Here is a 15,823-nt window from a genome sequence, read left to right on the forward strand (position 1 = left end):
AGCAATGCAGTCTCCCACAGCAAGGGGAAGCAGCTGCCTGTGCAGATGGAGGCACCCCTCACTCCTAATGTGTGTGTGTTTTAGTGCCATCTTCTCTCCTTTGATTTCTCCTCCCATACCTGCTTCTTCAGTCCACTGAGCGCACTGGGTGTGCTCACCTTCGCTCCCTGCTCTCAAGGGTTCCCTTGCTGCATCCTCCTTTGTCCCCCCTTGCCTCCCTTTCGTGTGTTCACCCCTCTTGCACTTGTCTCTACTCCTCCATATAAATATCAGTGGTGACAAACTGCTACCACCAGCCCATCTGTTTCTTTGTACAAATTTGTAGCCAGTTTTGAAACGTGATTTATAAATACTGCTTTTGCAGCCAAGGAGTGACACTGATGGATGTCAGCACAGATGGATTCGCTAAGCTCTTGCTTAAATCCTTCTCTCTTCTGCTTTGCACCCACCTCCCTCGGCTCCTACAAGGCAGCAGAAAGCCACCTCAGATGAGTGATTTGTCCTTAGCATGGCAGGGACCAGCGTCTGCTCAAGAACGTTCTCGCTCCAGTTGGTCAGGCAGGATGGCTACAGCCAGCAGTGACTTAGCCACAAGGTGTCCGAGGCTCCGAGCTGGCTGCAGCGCAGGGGGGCTGTTGCAGGGGGGCTGCTGGGGCAGGCACCTTGCAGGCAGAAGGGACCCTGCAGGAGGCTGGGGAAGCAGAAAGAGAGCCGATTAAATGGTAAAATGCAGAGCCCTGTCACACAGGTGGGAGCAGAGCCAGGCAGGGTAGCACAGGAGGGTAGAAGACGCTGAACACTGCCTGGGCTCTTCTAGGGCTCCTTGTGGGCAGCATGGAGGAAGCCTGCGAGGGTTTTGAGAAAAGCCCAAGGTGGTTAATGGGGCAGCCTGTCCATCAGATAAGCTTGTGGAGTACCTGCTAGTAAGTGGGCACATGGCAGGTCTGATGCTGCCACGATACAGTTACGATGGTGCTACTTGCCTGAACCCTGCTGGGTCAGGCCCCACTGCAGCCAAAGCTGTACCGAGTGGGGACAGACCTTGCACGTGCCTGCAGGTAACACCCGCAGCCCTGCTTGCTAGCTCCCAGTTGCATGTGGAGCTGCCTCGGCTCTGATGATTCAGGCCAGAGATACAAGAGCAAAAGGTGACCGTGCAGGAGACTGTGTTAGCCGAATTACAGCTGGTTCGCAGGAACCAGACTTTCAGACACAGTGCCGTTTCCTACTGGTATCTCTTCTTACTTGCTTTTGTGCTGTCTAAGGGAGTGCTCAAGCAATTCCTAATTCATCAAACAAGGAATAAATGTCATGTGTGGTAACAGTGGCTGCAATCCAGAAGGAAGATGCCCAGCATATGAAGTGCCTGAAGGAAGATAGAGAATTGGAAAAGCTGACCTCACCTGGGTCCAACTGGTGCCATTCCAAAGGCATTCACCATCCTCTGCCTCTGAACTCGCCTTTTGCTTGGTCTTTCTGGCCTGAGAAAATTGATCACAGAAGGATCAAAATCAAAGGCAATTAAAGCCTTAAATCGTGTTCTCCAAGAAATGCTAATTGTGTTGGAAGGGATGGTAGAAAGCATCCAAGCCCATCAACCTGGAAGGGGTGCTGGCTAATATGGAGTGACACATGGAGCTACTGACTCCGGTGCTCAAGGGCTAGGCAAGCAGATGTCTGAACTCTCTGCAGGTCTCATTAGGAGCATGTAATGGGTGATAGAAGATCTGAAAATCATAACAATCAAAAGCAAAATGTTAGGATTCAAGGATTGCCTTAGGACAGAGGAAGCGGTCTCCAGCCCCGCAGGGATGCTGTTCTCGGCACGAGCAGTGCAGATGCTGTTCTTTTTTTGAGGGAGGAGACGGGGGGCATGAAAAAGAGCGTCGAATCTCTGCAGGGGCTGAGCAAAAGGCAAATGAGCAGCAGTGGTGCTGCAGCCTGGCACCCGGAGAACTTGAGAGAAGGAAGAAGCAAAAGGGAAAAATACGTCTCCTACCAACTGCACCCACCTGGGGCTGGAGGAGGGATCTGCTGCTTTTGGGCAGCTCCAGCAGCAGCGTGGCCATGGGCCTGGCCAGGAGCTGTGTGCACCTCCTGGAGCTGGTGTGCCCGGGCACTGGTGCTACGGAACAGCTGCTGGGGAAGGGGAAGGGAGTGTGGGAGAGGGCAGGGATCCTGAAATCCAAACTGGACGTAGCTGGCTGCCTTCTGCCATTTGAGTTATGAGAAGTGTTTATTAGTCTGTCTTTGAAGCTGCCAAGAGCCTCTTTCGAGAGGGAGTCTGAGAGACTTAATTATTTTATTATTCCTAGTGATGTTACACTACCACCAGAGTATATTTAATTCCTAAACTTTCCTCCTATGGCAGTATTGATGGGTCCCTGCACACTCAACTCGTGTTGGCTTCTGCCTTGTCTGGTGACTTGCTCCTCAAGCAGGCAGAGATGCCATCTCCTGTCCATTGCACAAGGTAGTATGATGCGGCACAAGAGAGCATCACTGTGTGGTCAGGGAGAGGGTGGCGTAGGAAACCTTCAGAGGATATGCCAGTTTGTGTAGCAAGATGGCAAGGATAGTAAATGGTTTGCCTCAGGGCTTCAAAGAGCACATGGCACCACCTTTAGAGTGGTGTGACTGAGCACAAAGTGCAGCCTGACAAGGACTGGGCAGGAAAACCCAAGTACAACTCATGTATGCAGGAAAGCTGGGGATTATTGTCTGCTCAAATTTCAGTGCTACCTCCTGGGAAACACTGCTCCTCAACCTCGTGACCCCAAGAATGGACTTAGCAGAAAGCTGCTACAGAAGAAGAGACACAAGAGGCTGCAGGGTTGGGCCTGTCTAGCTTTTCTTTGCAAGGACTCAGACTGTGCCAATACAAACAAATCTATGCCAAGATATACATCCTGAAGTGACTGCTTTGGGCCAGCTGCATGTAAAGAAACAACTCTACCAAGACAAATTACATTGTTTTGTAGGAGGTTGCTTTGGATGCATTTTCTAAGATACTTTTTCCCAGATCTGGGCAAAATTTTCTTCACTTCTGTGGTCAAATAGACTACATTGCATGGCAGCAGCACTGTTTTTTCTGGAGTATCTTTCTTGGAAGGGAACACAGAAGTTTGCAAATAACGGGTGTAAACACCCAACAGAGAAAACAGTTGTCCAGGGAGCCTGGGGATCCGTGGGCATGGTGCGTGGGAGGTGGGAGCTGTCTCAGTGCCTGGAGGGGGCCGCTCTGCCAGCCTGCGGTCTGGTGTCCAACCTTGGTGAGCAATGTCACAGGTGCAGGTGTGAGATTTCTGCAGATCTTTCTTCTGTAGGAAGCGCTTATGTCAGCCCATTTGAGACAGCAAATGTAATTTCATGATGTTTGAAATAGTGTTTTGTAGTTGTGATTTTTGTCCCTCTCCCTAGCACCGAGTTTTGGGTTGCAGAGCAAGACCTCAGCCCCTTCCTGAGCTGAGGTTTCTCAGAACAAAGCTGTTTGTCGTGCTGCTGATAAATATATTTAAGTACTGACTGCTTTATTTTGGCTTTGTGGGTTCAGCAGTGAAAATATTTCTCCTTCCCGTACTTGGAGGTGAGGGGGCTCAGCAGTGCAACGCGCTGTCTGGGCAGTCTCAGCTGAGATGAAGTTAGTGGCTGCCTCTCTGCAACGTGCACATGTATTTCCCCTTGGTTTCTAGAGACTGTTTCTAAAAATACAGCATGCCTTGTGGCAGGTCCCTAACAGGAGCTGGAGCTGGCTGTAAACAGAAGGGGAGTCGGCAGCTTTCTGCTGCGTTTCGAGAGAGTTGAGGAGCTGGTGCTGCGCCTGCATTCACACAGCACTAATGGGGGGCTCCCCCGGGTGCTGGGAGCACTCCCAAGCACAGCATTCATCAAGCATTCATCAAGCCATGTGCCAGAGGTGGGCCAGGCAGCACGGGGAGGAGCAAGGCTGTATGCATGGGCATCCTCCGAGCCAGGATCCAGCCACAAGCTCAGGATGGGTACTTGACTGGTGTGGTGCAAAGTGAAGGCGATCTTCCTGGGCTGAGCACCAGAGCCTTGCTCACTCACAGCAAGTTGTGTCCCATTTGTCCTGCGGCTTCACGTCCACTAGATCCAGTTGCCCGAGGCTTATGTTTCGCTGGGCTAGCTGGGAGTTAGTTCTGGCCTCTTGCTCAGATGGTGCTGTTAATGTATTTCTATCTCCGTGCTATGCTGCAGCAAGCTGAGGGTGCAGCACCAAAGGAGATCTTGTTACCTTTGTGTAAATTATTAGCATAACAATTATTTTTCCTAGCTCATCCCTGGTAGGCAATAGGCAGCTTCTCGGCAGACTCCGCTGCTGGCAGGCTGTCACGCTTGCTCCAGCCTCTCTGCTGCCCGGGGACTGGTGCTCCCCTGCTCCTGACAGCTGTGCCAAGTTGCCTCTGTGCTGGTGCCATGTGCTGCTCCAGGAGTCTCAGCCGTGGTGGTAGGTGTCCTGCAGGACCAGGCGGCTGCTCAGGCAGAGGGTCCATGGTACCTGCCTCGTGTACAGAGAAGCTAGGCAATGTGTGTGGTGCAGAAAGATGGTGCTGTCTGCTGTGGGCAATCCCTTCCATGGGCTGGTGACACAGCAGCACTGGGATCACATCTGACTCAAAGCGTGGGTCAGTGCTGGGTGCTGAAGCCTTGCAGGCAGAGCGCTGCTATTGCATGCAGTATCTGCAAACTGTCCCCAGATCAACTTGTACAAGCATGTGACTTGTTGCTGTCTTCTGCTCTGTGTTCCTGAGGATGTTGCCTGCCTGAAGTCTGCTGCTGCAAGCTGGGATGAGTGAGGTTACCTGGAAAATTCTCTTAATGGATAAAAGATGCTACATCCAAAGGAAGAGATTTTTTTCTAGTGACCTGCAGCACAGTTCTGTGTACATGAATAAGATCTGGTTTTGAATATCACCATTGTGGCATTCAGTGCAGCCTCCAAATGTTGGCTGGTGTGGTCTCTCTGGTGTCCTTGCCTTTCCCACTTTGAGCTCTCCAAGGCAGACCTGCGCTCTCCGGTGAACTGGAAGAGATTACTTTTTCCCTGTGTTGTTTATGCTGGAATCCCAGTGCTCCCCAGTCCCAAAGGCTCTGCTCTCCCCAGCAACATGGCCATATTCTGGCAATGCAAGAAAACTCTGGTAGGCTGAGTCCAGAAACCTGATGGTAAGAAGCAACAATCCGGTATTTAGCACCATGAGAGCTGAGTGCTGTTCTGGGCACAAGCTCGTGCACTGTTGCCTCCCTGCTGGGCACAGACAGCCCATCTTCCTCACTCTTGCTGCACCGAGTGTGCTCGGCTCCAGCACATATTGGGTGGGCTTCACCTCTGCACCTGCCTCTCAGCATGGGGGGCACAGGCTCTTCCAGGCTGCCCTGAATGCCCTCGCTTGGTCTTTGCTGAAGTTGGCTGCTGCAGTCCTGCGGCCAGGTCACCTGTGCCTCTACCAGTTTGTACTGGCAGAGCTGGGTGAGGGCTCAGCACTGGGGTCCTGCCAGACTCTGCCCAAACTGTGTTGCCTGCAGCCCTGAGCAGCTGTGGGGGTAGGCTGGCTCTGTGCTCTGCCCTGGCTGCTGCACAGTGCCTCTGGGATCTGCCCCACTTCCATCTAGCCGCTGGATTGCCCCAGTCCTGCAGCTAGCTCAGCCTGGAACTGCCCCTCTGCTCTGTTCCTGGCTCACCTCCTGTCCTCACCATGCCCCGTGCACTCCCATGCAGCACCTGATCCAACACGGCAATTTCCGTGGTGGCAGGCAGCCCAAGAGCCAGAATTAGAATAGATGTCTTTTCCGATCGAAGAGCTGATTGATACGGAAAGGGACCAGTCCAACATAAATCAGGTGCAATGAGGAGAGAATCTGTAGACAGCAGCACCTTGCTGTGAGCCGGCCAATCTACGTTTTATTAGATAAAGACTGCAGACAGTCAGCAGCAACTTCTGACATCTGGCCACAGTTGTTCAGCTACGATTCAGTCCTGTCCTGCCCACTCTGCTGCTGGCTGGCAGCGAGTAGTGCACATGAGCAGTGAGCTGAGCAGATTTTCAGTCCCTGTTCCTACCTTCCCTGCTCCAGGTCTTCTGGGCGCAGCTGCTGCTTGGGTTCATCTCTGACACCGGGACCCTGGAGGGTCCCATGAAGTGGCTGTGTTAATGGGATTGTGATGGGTTATGGTCTGCCGGCTGAGTCCCTGAAACACCAGGGTTTGAGCAGATGGGGAGGAGTACAGCTGGCTCAGCTGGGAGACTTGGAAGGAGCTCTGCCTGCTCCTTCAGATGTTAAAAGGGTCCTAGGGATGTTTGGCCCTCCAGCTGAGGCAGGACCCTGGTGCTTGGGTTTGGAAACAGTAACTGCTCTTGCAGGTTCAGTGCCACCTGAAGACCCCCGTCCATGCTGGTGTCCGTGTCAGCAACTAATTTTTATCCTGATTCCTGCTCTGTGCCACTCTCAGAGGGTCTTCTGGGAGGTTTTCTCCCCCCTCTCTCTTCTCTGACTGGTTTGTTTGTCAGCACAGCTCAGACACTCATGTGCTCCTGCTCCTGTGTTGGGTTTGCTGTGCCCTGGGCATGCTGGTGGGTGAGATGCTGGGCAGGCCCCGAGATACCCAGTGAAGGTGCATGTGCTGGAGTGGAGCTGGCCGCCTCCGGTGCTCCCTGCTCCCCTGTGACAGACAGGAGGGAAATCCTGTCCCCTCTTCAGGTGGTTGCTAGGGTTGGTGCATGAACAACTGCTGTTCATCTTGAGCGTGGAGGAGCTCATGGCGAGTCCTGCTGGCTCTGCTGTGAAAGTGACTTTGCTGTGGGTTTACTTGTTCTCTGCAGACAACACAGCTGCCGTGCACACACAGAGAATGGGCTTCAATCGCCAGGAGCAGGACGTGTACCTGCTCCCCATTTTGGTGGTGGACAGCGGCCCTCCGGCCCTCAGCAGCACAGGGACCCTGACCATCCGCATCTGTGGCTGTGACAGCAATGGGGCCATCCAGTCCTGCAACAGCACAGCCTACGTTGTGTCAGCTACACTGAGCCCTGGCGCCCTCATTGCGCTGCTGGTGTGCATCCTCATTCTGGTTGGTGAGTGCCTGCCTGTCCCCTGGCCTCCTGTCCTGTCCCATCTCCTCCATCCAGCATCACACAGACGAGCGCAGGCAGTTGCTGTGGGCACAGTGTTGGCCTCTCTACTGCCTGTGCCCTTGCTGGTAGCTGCAGCGTGGCGGGCAGGAAGCCTGGTGCCCTGCCAGTGGGGGATCATCAGGGAAGCTCCCATGTTTGGGGAAGCTTCCGTGTTTGTTTGGGGAAGTTCCCGTGTTTGCCCCAGTTCTTGGGCGCTGGGTGCAGCAGGGCAGCCAGAGCGGGGCTCCCTGTGTGCAGGCAGGTGTGCTGCTGCCCAGTGGAGGTGGAGAGCTGCTGGCTTGCTCCCTACCTTGATGGGCAGGAGCCAAGAGCTGCTCACTGGCTGCTGTGCTGTGCCCACTGCAGGAGTCTTGCAGCAGATGGGGCACATGTGTGTCCCGGCGTGGTGGCCAAGGGCAGCAGGTGTGGGGTGCGCAGTTGTGCTTTTACCTTGGAAGGCTAGTGGGGGTCAGCATTAGAGTGTGCATGAACATGTGGATAGGATGCAGAGCCGGGGGGGCGGGCAAAGCAGAGTGTTGCCCAGGCCAGGACCTGCACCCTGGGAAAGCTGCGGGCTGCCACTGACATGCTGGCACAAGCTTGTGCTGGGCTACCACAGCACAGTGTCAAGGTGCAGAGGAAACGTGGGCTTGTGCACATGTGGGAAGGGGCTCAGAGAGAGGGGCATTGCAGTGCCCTCAGGTTTAGCATAGGGCAGGTAATGGATGCTGCTGCTGAAAGCCCTTGGGCACCCGTGCTGGCTCACAGCGAGCTCCTGAGGGCTGTCTGGATATCTGTGGAAGCCATCATGTTGTTCAGTGAAGTCTCCTGTCCTTGGTACATCTCTGCTCCCCATCTCCTGTTGTGTCTCCGTTTAGAAAACCCTTTCCCACAGGGTGCACTTTACACTGGTTTCGTTTTCCAACGCAGTGCAAACAAATTTCTGCTTAATTGCCCAAACGAATGAAGTGCACATTGGTGCTTTAAAGGTGATGGGATGAATGGATGATGATCCAGGACACAGCTGCGGCTCATTGCTCAGGCTCTGTGCCATCTGCTCCACATTCACCCTCCCAACATTTGGCTGCTGCTGATTCATGCACCCCTTTTCCTACTCATCTTCTGCAGAATCCATCCATTTGTCTGTCCAGCCAAGCGTTCATCCTTCTGTCCCTCCTGTCTCAACGGTCACGCTGCATGGGAAGGGGAGCTCCTAGTCTGCACTGGAGCCTGGGCAAACCTCTCTCCAAGCCAGTGACACAGCACAGCTGCTACTTGATGAGCCTGGCTAATAGGAACCAGCTGGCATGCCGGCAGTCTTGGCTGTGGGGATCCCTGTGCCAGAGGGCACTGTGCCTTTGCACCCTGCTGCCACGCACGGGCTGTCCTCACCCCCACAGAAGCACAGTTGCACGAGCCCCTGCGCCCGTCTGACCGTCTCTTCCTTTCCCAGTGCTGGTCCTTCTGATCCTCACGCTGAAGCGGCACCACAAAAGCCACCTGACATCCGAGGATGACGAGGACATGAGGGACAATGTCATCAAATACAACGATGAAGGGGGTGGCGAGCAGGACACAGAGGCATATGACATGTCAGCCCTGCGCAGTCTCTACGACTTCAGTGAGATCAAAGGTGGCGATGGGGGTGGGGGGCCAGGAGAGGGGGGCCTAAGTGGAAACTCGGCCTCTGAGCTCCATGCCCTCCCACAGTGGGTGCAGAGCCCAGACCTGGACTTCTCCATGTTCAGAGACTATATCTGCAGGAAGGTGGAACAGGCAGATGAGGACCTCTCTGTGCCACCCTATGACTCGTTCCAGACCTATGCCTTCGAGGGCTCGGACTCCCCCGTGCCTTCCCTGAGCTCCATCAACACCTGGTCCAGCAGCTCAGAGCAGGACTTCTCCTACCTGGGGGCCTGGGGGCCACGTTTCCGGCAGCTGGCAGCACTGTATGCAGGGCGCAGGGGTGAGGAAGACAGTGAGGAGTCCTAGCCGTCCCACCCAGCCCCCACGAGGCTCCTGGCACCTCCTGGACCTGGGCTCTGTGGCACGTGGGGACAGTGTGTGCCCCCATCCAGGCTCCACAGCTGCTGCAGGGAGGCTGTTGGGGGGGCTGAGGGGCATCAGGCAGCGTGCTCCTCCGCAGCTGTCTCCTGCCCCGGGCACCTCGGCATCCATGCAGTGAGGCTGGAGCACCCATAGGAGCCACTGCGGCCATCATCATCTCCTTAATACCAGTCTCCATTAAAGCACTGTGCATTAATTTAAGAAAGAGAAAATCTAATTCAAGAGAGTTTGGAGGGGGCTTCTTCCCCACAGATTATCATTTAAATTGATGTGTTCAGTGAGCCCTGATCAGGACAGAAAGAGCAAACCGGGAGCCTTTTGTTGTCTAAATTGTTTTTGTCACTTGAGTCAGAGCATCTGAAGTGCTTTGATTTCTTTAAGAGCTTTCCTTGGAAAGGGAAGCAGGCTTTTAACTTCTGTTCAGCTTTTTCCCCCTTAAGTTCTGTCACTCTTTGGAGCTCTCTGCTCTGTGTGCAGGCTCCTTGGCAGTGCCCAGCTGCTGGCATGGCTGGATATGGGCTCCAAGGTCACGTCCTGCACAGAGCAACTGCTGCACTAGAGTTCCCTTCAAAACTCACTTCACCTCTAAGCTGCAATTGCTTCGCCTCTCCGTTCTTAGACCTTTCTTGTACTCATCAAAGATGCTTGTGATCTGAAGGGGCTTTCTCCTTCCCTGCAGAGCAGATATTGTCTACAAGGTCCCGGTGTGCCCCACGGGCCCCAGTGACAGATGGGGGTGTTCCGCCTGCCACTGAGGCACGGTGCTCTGGCCAGAGCCACAGAGCGGCTGTGGTGCTGTGAAGCACCATTGGAGGGGCATGGAGGGGCACTCCCCAGGTTGGCTCCGCCAGCCCCTCGGCTGGGCTGGGGTCTGCAGGGTGCTCAGCGCAGCACTGGCTTCCTACCAAACGGCATGAACTGTGCAGGGCAGAGGGCAGGACGCTGGTGCTCCCCGGCCTTCAGTGGTAGGAGAGAGCTGCGTCCCATCTAAAGGACCATGCTGCAGGGTGCGAGAGAACCCCAGCCTCCTGGTTTGGAGGGATAATTCCTGCATACACCCAGCTGACAGCAAAGCATCACCATTGGCGATAGAAAGGCCATTCCCAGGACATGCACGTAAAGCCAGATCCTGCTGGTGCTGGTGTGTGGCCAAGCTGGTTGCCACAGGCTGGGCAGTGGGTCTGTGACACCTCGAGGTGCCTGGGATGTCCCCACCCTGGCGCATTGCCCTGCCAGAAACCAGCATGAGCTCCCACAGTGGGGCTGCCTTCGCACAAAATCTCTGGTTTCGGGAGGCAGGTCAGGAGGCGGCTGGTGGGATGCAGGCTGCAGATGATGCTGGAGGGAAGTGCTCAGTGCCCTGCGCCTTTCCAGCCTCCTGACTTTCCCCACGATAAATTCAGCAACTCCATTGAGCAACACCCTTGGGCAGCTTCTCAGGCCATGCTGGCTAGTGCAGCTCCTTATCTGTTGAAGTTAGAAAAAAAGATGTCATTTATATTATTAATAGGAAACTGATAAGGTCTTCCAAGGCCTGACATATCCTGGGCTTGTCATTGGGTTTGTCCTTTTAGTTTAGCCACAGACAGTGTTTTCTCTCCTTGGAGGTTTGACTGTAAATGTACATGCGTGTTCATTTTTTTACTGTGTTTTGCTTCCCGGCTGCTCGTGTTGGTCCTTTGGCTGCAGCACGCGACCTGACAGTGGAGAGGGGCAGGACAGGTCTTTGCCACTGCTCCTGCCCTTGGCTGCTCCTGCCCACTGCCACCACGTCTGCCCACAAGGGAGCTGCAACTTGGCTTTCACGCTGGGACCAGGAGCTTCTCGCTTCTCAGGGTCTCTCCATTTCCCCCCAGTGAGGCAGCAGGCACCCACTGCTGGCACCTGCGCCCCAGCGTGCTGCTGGTTCACTGTGATGATGCTGGGGGGGCAGCGGGGCCAACAGGCTGCTTCACACTGGCCCTTGGGTGCCGGCACTGGCCACGCCACCTCGGGCAGGTTATACCCTGCACCCCGGAGCAGGAGGATGAAGAAAGCCCTCTCTTTCCTCAGGAACGTGTTCGTGTTTTCCCTCTGGGCTGAAGAGCTGTGCCCGAGCCCCTCCAAAGCTGGCCCTTCCTCTAGCAAAAGTGTTGTGCAATAGCAGGGCTCTGTCCTTAGGAGATGGGGTCTGACAGGGTACATGTTTAGCAACCCTCCCACCGGGTTATTCCCCGTCCCCAACCAGCCAGTCCTCTCCAGGGCGCATGCACGCATGTTTGCGTTTTAATTTGTCCCACGTGTAAATACGGGAGGAGCGCAGTGCTAAGCGAGCCAGCTGCTCCACACAGTGCTGCCTCACACTCCCTGCCCACCCGCACCCGGCAGGAGGAGCTGGCAGCTGCCACAATGTCTGATGGAGTCACTTTGGTTTTCTTTCTCTACCCAAATGAAATTAGAAGGTTGGTTTCTTCACCCTTGTTATTTTTTCAAGGTCTTTCTGGGACCTGGAAATAAATTATTTCTTTGTCGTCTAGCTTGAGTCTTATTTGCTTATTCTGTCTTGTTTTGTTTCCTCACATTGCACTGTTACCGTGGTCCCATCAGCACCTTCCCCGAGGGACCAGGCTGGCTCCCCTGCCACAGGACAGGCCATGGCACAGCCCGTTCCCTGCCATGAGCCAGCAGCTGATCTACCTGCCTCCTGCCGCACATTCCTGCTGGCAGGACACTGTTTCCTTGGCTTCTTCCCATTTCTCATTGAAACACTCATCAGAAAAAGCTTCTTCAAGACAAGGGTCAGGTTTTCTGTCTGAATTTGAAGGACATTAAGAAAAATAATGCCCTTGGTTTTCTTCTCAGGAGGAAAAAGTCGAGTTGTGCTTTGAGTGGCGGGAGGTGCTGGCTGCACGCCCCAGGCTGGCTGTGGTGCCTGCCTGCCGTGGCTGCTCCCACCCCAGCGCTGGGATCCAGGGTCTGAGCTGCCACAGCCGGGCACAGGCTCCTCAGTGTGGTCCCAGAAATGCTGCCCCTGTGGGGGAGCAACAGCAGCTCATCCTGCGAGGGGGTCATTGTTCCTTCATCCCGCAGAAAAACGGCAGAAAAAACACGAGGCAAACTGCACACCAAGTGATGAAAGCCTGATGACGCATCCTCATGATCTTCCTTTCTCAGCCAACAGAGTTCCTTAATGTTCTTTAGAAAGCGCATCTTTAGTGTTCTCTTGAAGTCACAAACAGCCTTGTAGCTGACCAGTTGATCACTCACAAGCATGGATCCTGCTCCTGTACTTTTTCCCAGCTTCAATACAGCTGGGCATTGTCAACGGGTTTTGTCACTGTGACCCATTCTCATGCTGGTCATGGTGTGTATTATGGAAGGGTTCAGTTACTGGCTGCAGCAAAAAAATCTTCATACTCAGTTTTAATACTGAAATGATGCAGATAAATGACGCTCTATCCTGACCGCAGATAAATCAATTGCTGGTGGTTTTCTTGATGGCAAGACACTAATGGGAAACAAACGCGAACCTCCCGGGGCCCAGGGAGCCTCGCCGAGGCACTGTGAATGCTCCAGCACCCACCGGCGGTGCCAGCACGCTGCAGAGGGCTGGGTGCAGCACGCAGCAGCTGGCTGGCACAGGAAGAGGGGGTTGTACAGAACTCTATGGTGGTATCAGTGTAGGTCACCATAGGCAGAATTTAAACCTCTCCATAAAGCAACAGTCATTTAAATAGCATCTTGCAGTCCTCGCTTTGAAACAGGCTTATTGATCCCTGAGGTCTTTAACTGTTTCTGTATCCTTCACCATCCCTGTGTCTCTGCTCCCATCCTGCTCCCTTGATTACTCACTGAATGTTATGGAAGAAGCATCTGGTGACCTTTGACGACAGCAGTCAGTGGGATGCTGTAACAGAAGGGAGGAGCCTTGAGGCTGAAGAGTTTTTCAGATGTGCAAGGTGTGCTGCCAGATCTCAATGTATGCACTGTTTTTCTTCCCACAGTTGCAGCGCGTGCGTCTCTAGCTGCCAGCCTTGAGGAGGCCTTTTTACGAGCACCACTGTTAATTGCCCACACACAGCAAGTGTGTCAGCAATGCATGCCCAGCTGTGTGCTCCGGCACTTCAGGACACATCGAACAGTTGCTGTTTGCAGAGAGCTGCTGATGGTTGCTGTGTATTTGCACTCCAAGTTAGCAGCAAGAACTCTCATGGTCCAGCTGCAGCCAGCACAGAGATGTGCTTTCTTTGAATCCTGCTGTCCAGCTTCAGGCACTCGAACAAGCAGCCTAGTTATGTTGGGACTCTAGGGATCAGGTGGGCTGGATTGTCCTAGGAACTCCACATTGACAGAGGAAGCACCTGCGGTTAGTGTGCTCCTTACAAAGGAGGTAACAAGTGCCTAGTGTTGAGTGTGATGAGCCTGGGCCGTGTGGAAGGATTTGCTTCTTGATATTGTGGAGGAATGGAGAGAGCTCAAAGCAACAAATTGCCAGCTAGAACCAGACCCTTAACTACAAAAGAGGAGGATTATGAGAGCTCTGATTGCAGAAGCATCTGTGAAGATGTTTTAAGAGCTCCGTGCCCCTTCCACACAACCCCTTTTGAGGAAATTTTTCTATAGCAACTTCTCTCCAGCAGTTGCATAGTAGCCTCTGACTCCTTGCAGGGCAGGGCAAGGGCAGGCTGCTGTCCTCCTTGCTTCTGCAGGAGGGGAAGTCCGTGCTGCTCTGCAGACTGGTGTCCAGAGACGGGACTGTCTCAGATGCAGGAGCTGAGCTGTCCAGCTGGGCAAGCCCAGGGGCTGCTCTGCCACTGAGTGTGAAGATGCCTCTTCCAGGCCAGTTTTCTGATATCGGAGCACGCAGCACTGTGGGCCACAGGCTCCCAGCTCGTTAACGATACCTGCGTCTGACCGTGTGGAGCGGGGCAGTGGGTGCGCAGAGTGGGCAGTGGCTGAGCAGAGTGGGCTCCCGTAGGAGCAGGGCGGGTGGGTGTGGAGGCGACTGCTGGGTGCTCAGAAGGTGATGGCAGCGGTGGGTGCCTGGCCGTGCAGTGCCCCGTGTGCTGACACCTGCAGCTTCGGGTGTTTCTTTGCCTGAAGGAAGTCTGCTGCGGCCAGCTGCTTCGCAGGAGTGTGGCAGCTCCAGCGGTGCAGCATTGTCCAGCATTTTTGGCAAAGTGCAGCAGCTCCCAGGTGCCCTGGCTCCCACGGTGCTGCATGGCCTTCCACAGGGCTCCTGGCACCTGCAGGCAAGTCACCCCCTCACCACCCCGCTCCAAGGCTGAGGTGTGACCCTCGCCGCACAGGATGCAGCCTGTGGATGCCTGCTGGCAGAAGACGGTGGCATTTGCCACTGGCACATCCTGAACGAGTCCTGCAAGGTTGGTGCCCCTGCGTTACGATGACAGCTGGATGCTGCACCTCCACTTCCAGCCCCACCACAGAGATGCTGCAACAGTCACCTCTGAAGCCTTCGCTCCCAGCCACAGTGCTCTCCAGAAGGCAAGATGTCCAAGCCTCCTCCAGAGAGTTATTTACAAAAGATGGATGTGATCCACTGGGATCATTACAGGGAAATGAAAAAAAGGGCAGTGATATCTGTACCCCCAGGAGAAAAATACATCTCTGGTAACTGCAAGCGAGGCCATGTAAGCCTCCGCCTCCCACTCACGCTGGTAATACACTGCTCAGGAAGGTGATCACTTTTCCCCCCATATCCTCTGAGGAAGCTGCTCTGTCACTAGATAGCTGACTCCTTTAACCACCTCTGCCACAGCTAATATCACAGCTGCCTGTATCCTTTCATTTATCAAGCCCTTGAGCTTCCTTTAGGGTTGGTATCAGACTTGCTGCTCAGCATAATCTCAATTTTGCATCTCTGCTTTTTGTGCTCAGTGCAGGCAGCAGCTGTGCCTTGTCAGGGTTTCTTGCTGTGCTGCAGTGCTCCAGTTCGTGCTCTCTCCTTGCTGTGGCTCTGTTGCCTCCCAGCCTGTCCCAGGAGTGTTTCTAGCATCCCAGAGGTGACCTAGGATTGTGGTCTGCAGCAGCAGGTATTCCTCCTTGCTCACTGGCAGGGACAGGAGCTGAGTTTCCAGGCACCTGTCATGGCTGAGTGTTGCCACAGCCAGAGAAGTTAGAGAGAAACAAAATCATCAAGTTTTACTTGGCCTTGGAATCTTGCTGCTGGGCAGTCAGTCGGTGGGGCTGACATCTCCCCCTCACTTTGCTGGGCGTGCCAGGGCAGTGCAGTGGAGAATGGGCAGTCCTGCTGCCTGCCAGGACTGTTGTCTGCTCAGGACGCTGGTTATGCACGGCACAGCCAGGCTGGCTGTCCACTCCTCACACACCTCAGCCTGGGCTTTCTCCCGGCATCGTGATCCTTTTCCCAGTGAGTGCAGATTTAGGGAAAGACCTTGGGCTTTGCAAAGCTGGATCTGCTGCAAAGCAGAGGTGGGCAGAGTGTGAAGCAGTTGGGATACGCAGCTGTGGTACCAACACAGCAAAGCAAAACCAGGGGCCCCAGCACAGTGGTTGCCCAGCCCCAACTTTACAAAGGGCCTCAGTCCCACCTGCCTTCGTCGTTGCCCTCACCAATGCTGGAACCCCAGGGCCAGAGGTCAGCATTTGGCATTTAATAGTCG

The 15,823-nt window shown here is 54.4% G+C and overlaps 1 protein-coding gene across 1 annotated transcript in view; it reads left to right on the top strand.

The window, feature by feature from the left end:
• CDH22 (cadherin 22) overlaps positions 1 to 11,715 on the top strand; it is an 86,056-nt gene extending 74,341 nt beyond the window's left edge. Inside the window, 2 exon segments of the mRNA XM_055814619.1 lie at positions 6,843 to 7,094; positions 8,587 to 11,715. Coding sequence (XP_055670594.1) covers positions 6,843 to 7,094; positions 8,587 to 9,125 — 791 coding nt within the window. The 3' untranslated portion in view covers positions 9,126 to 11,715.
• The last annotated feature ends 4,108 nt before the right edge of the window (positions 11,716 to 15,823 follow it).

The sequence above is a fragment of the Falco peregrinus genome, chromosome 9 (genome assembly GCF_023634155.1).
Source record: "Falco peregrinus isolate bFalPer1 chromosome 9, bFalPer1.pri, whole genome shotgun sequence".
NCBI lineage: Eukaryota > Metazoa > Chordata > Aves > Falconiformes > Falconidae > Falco > Falco peregrinus.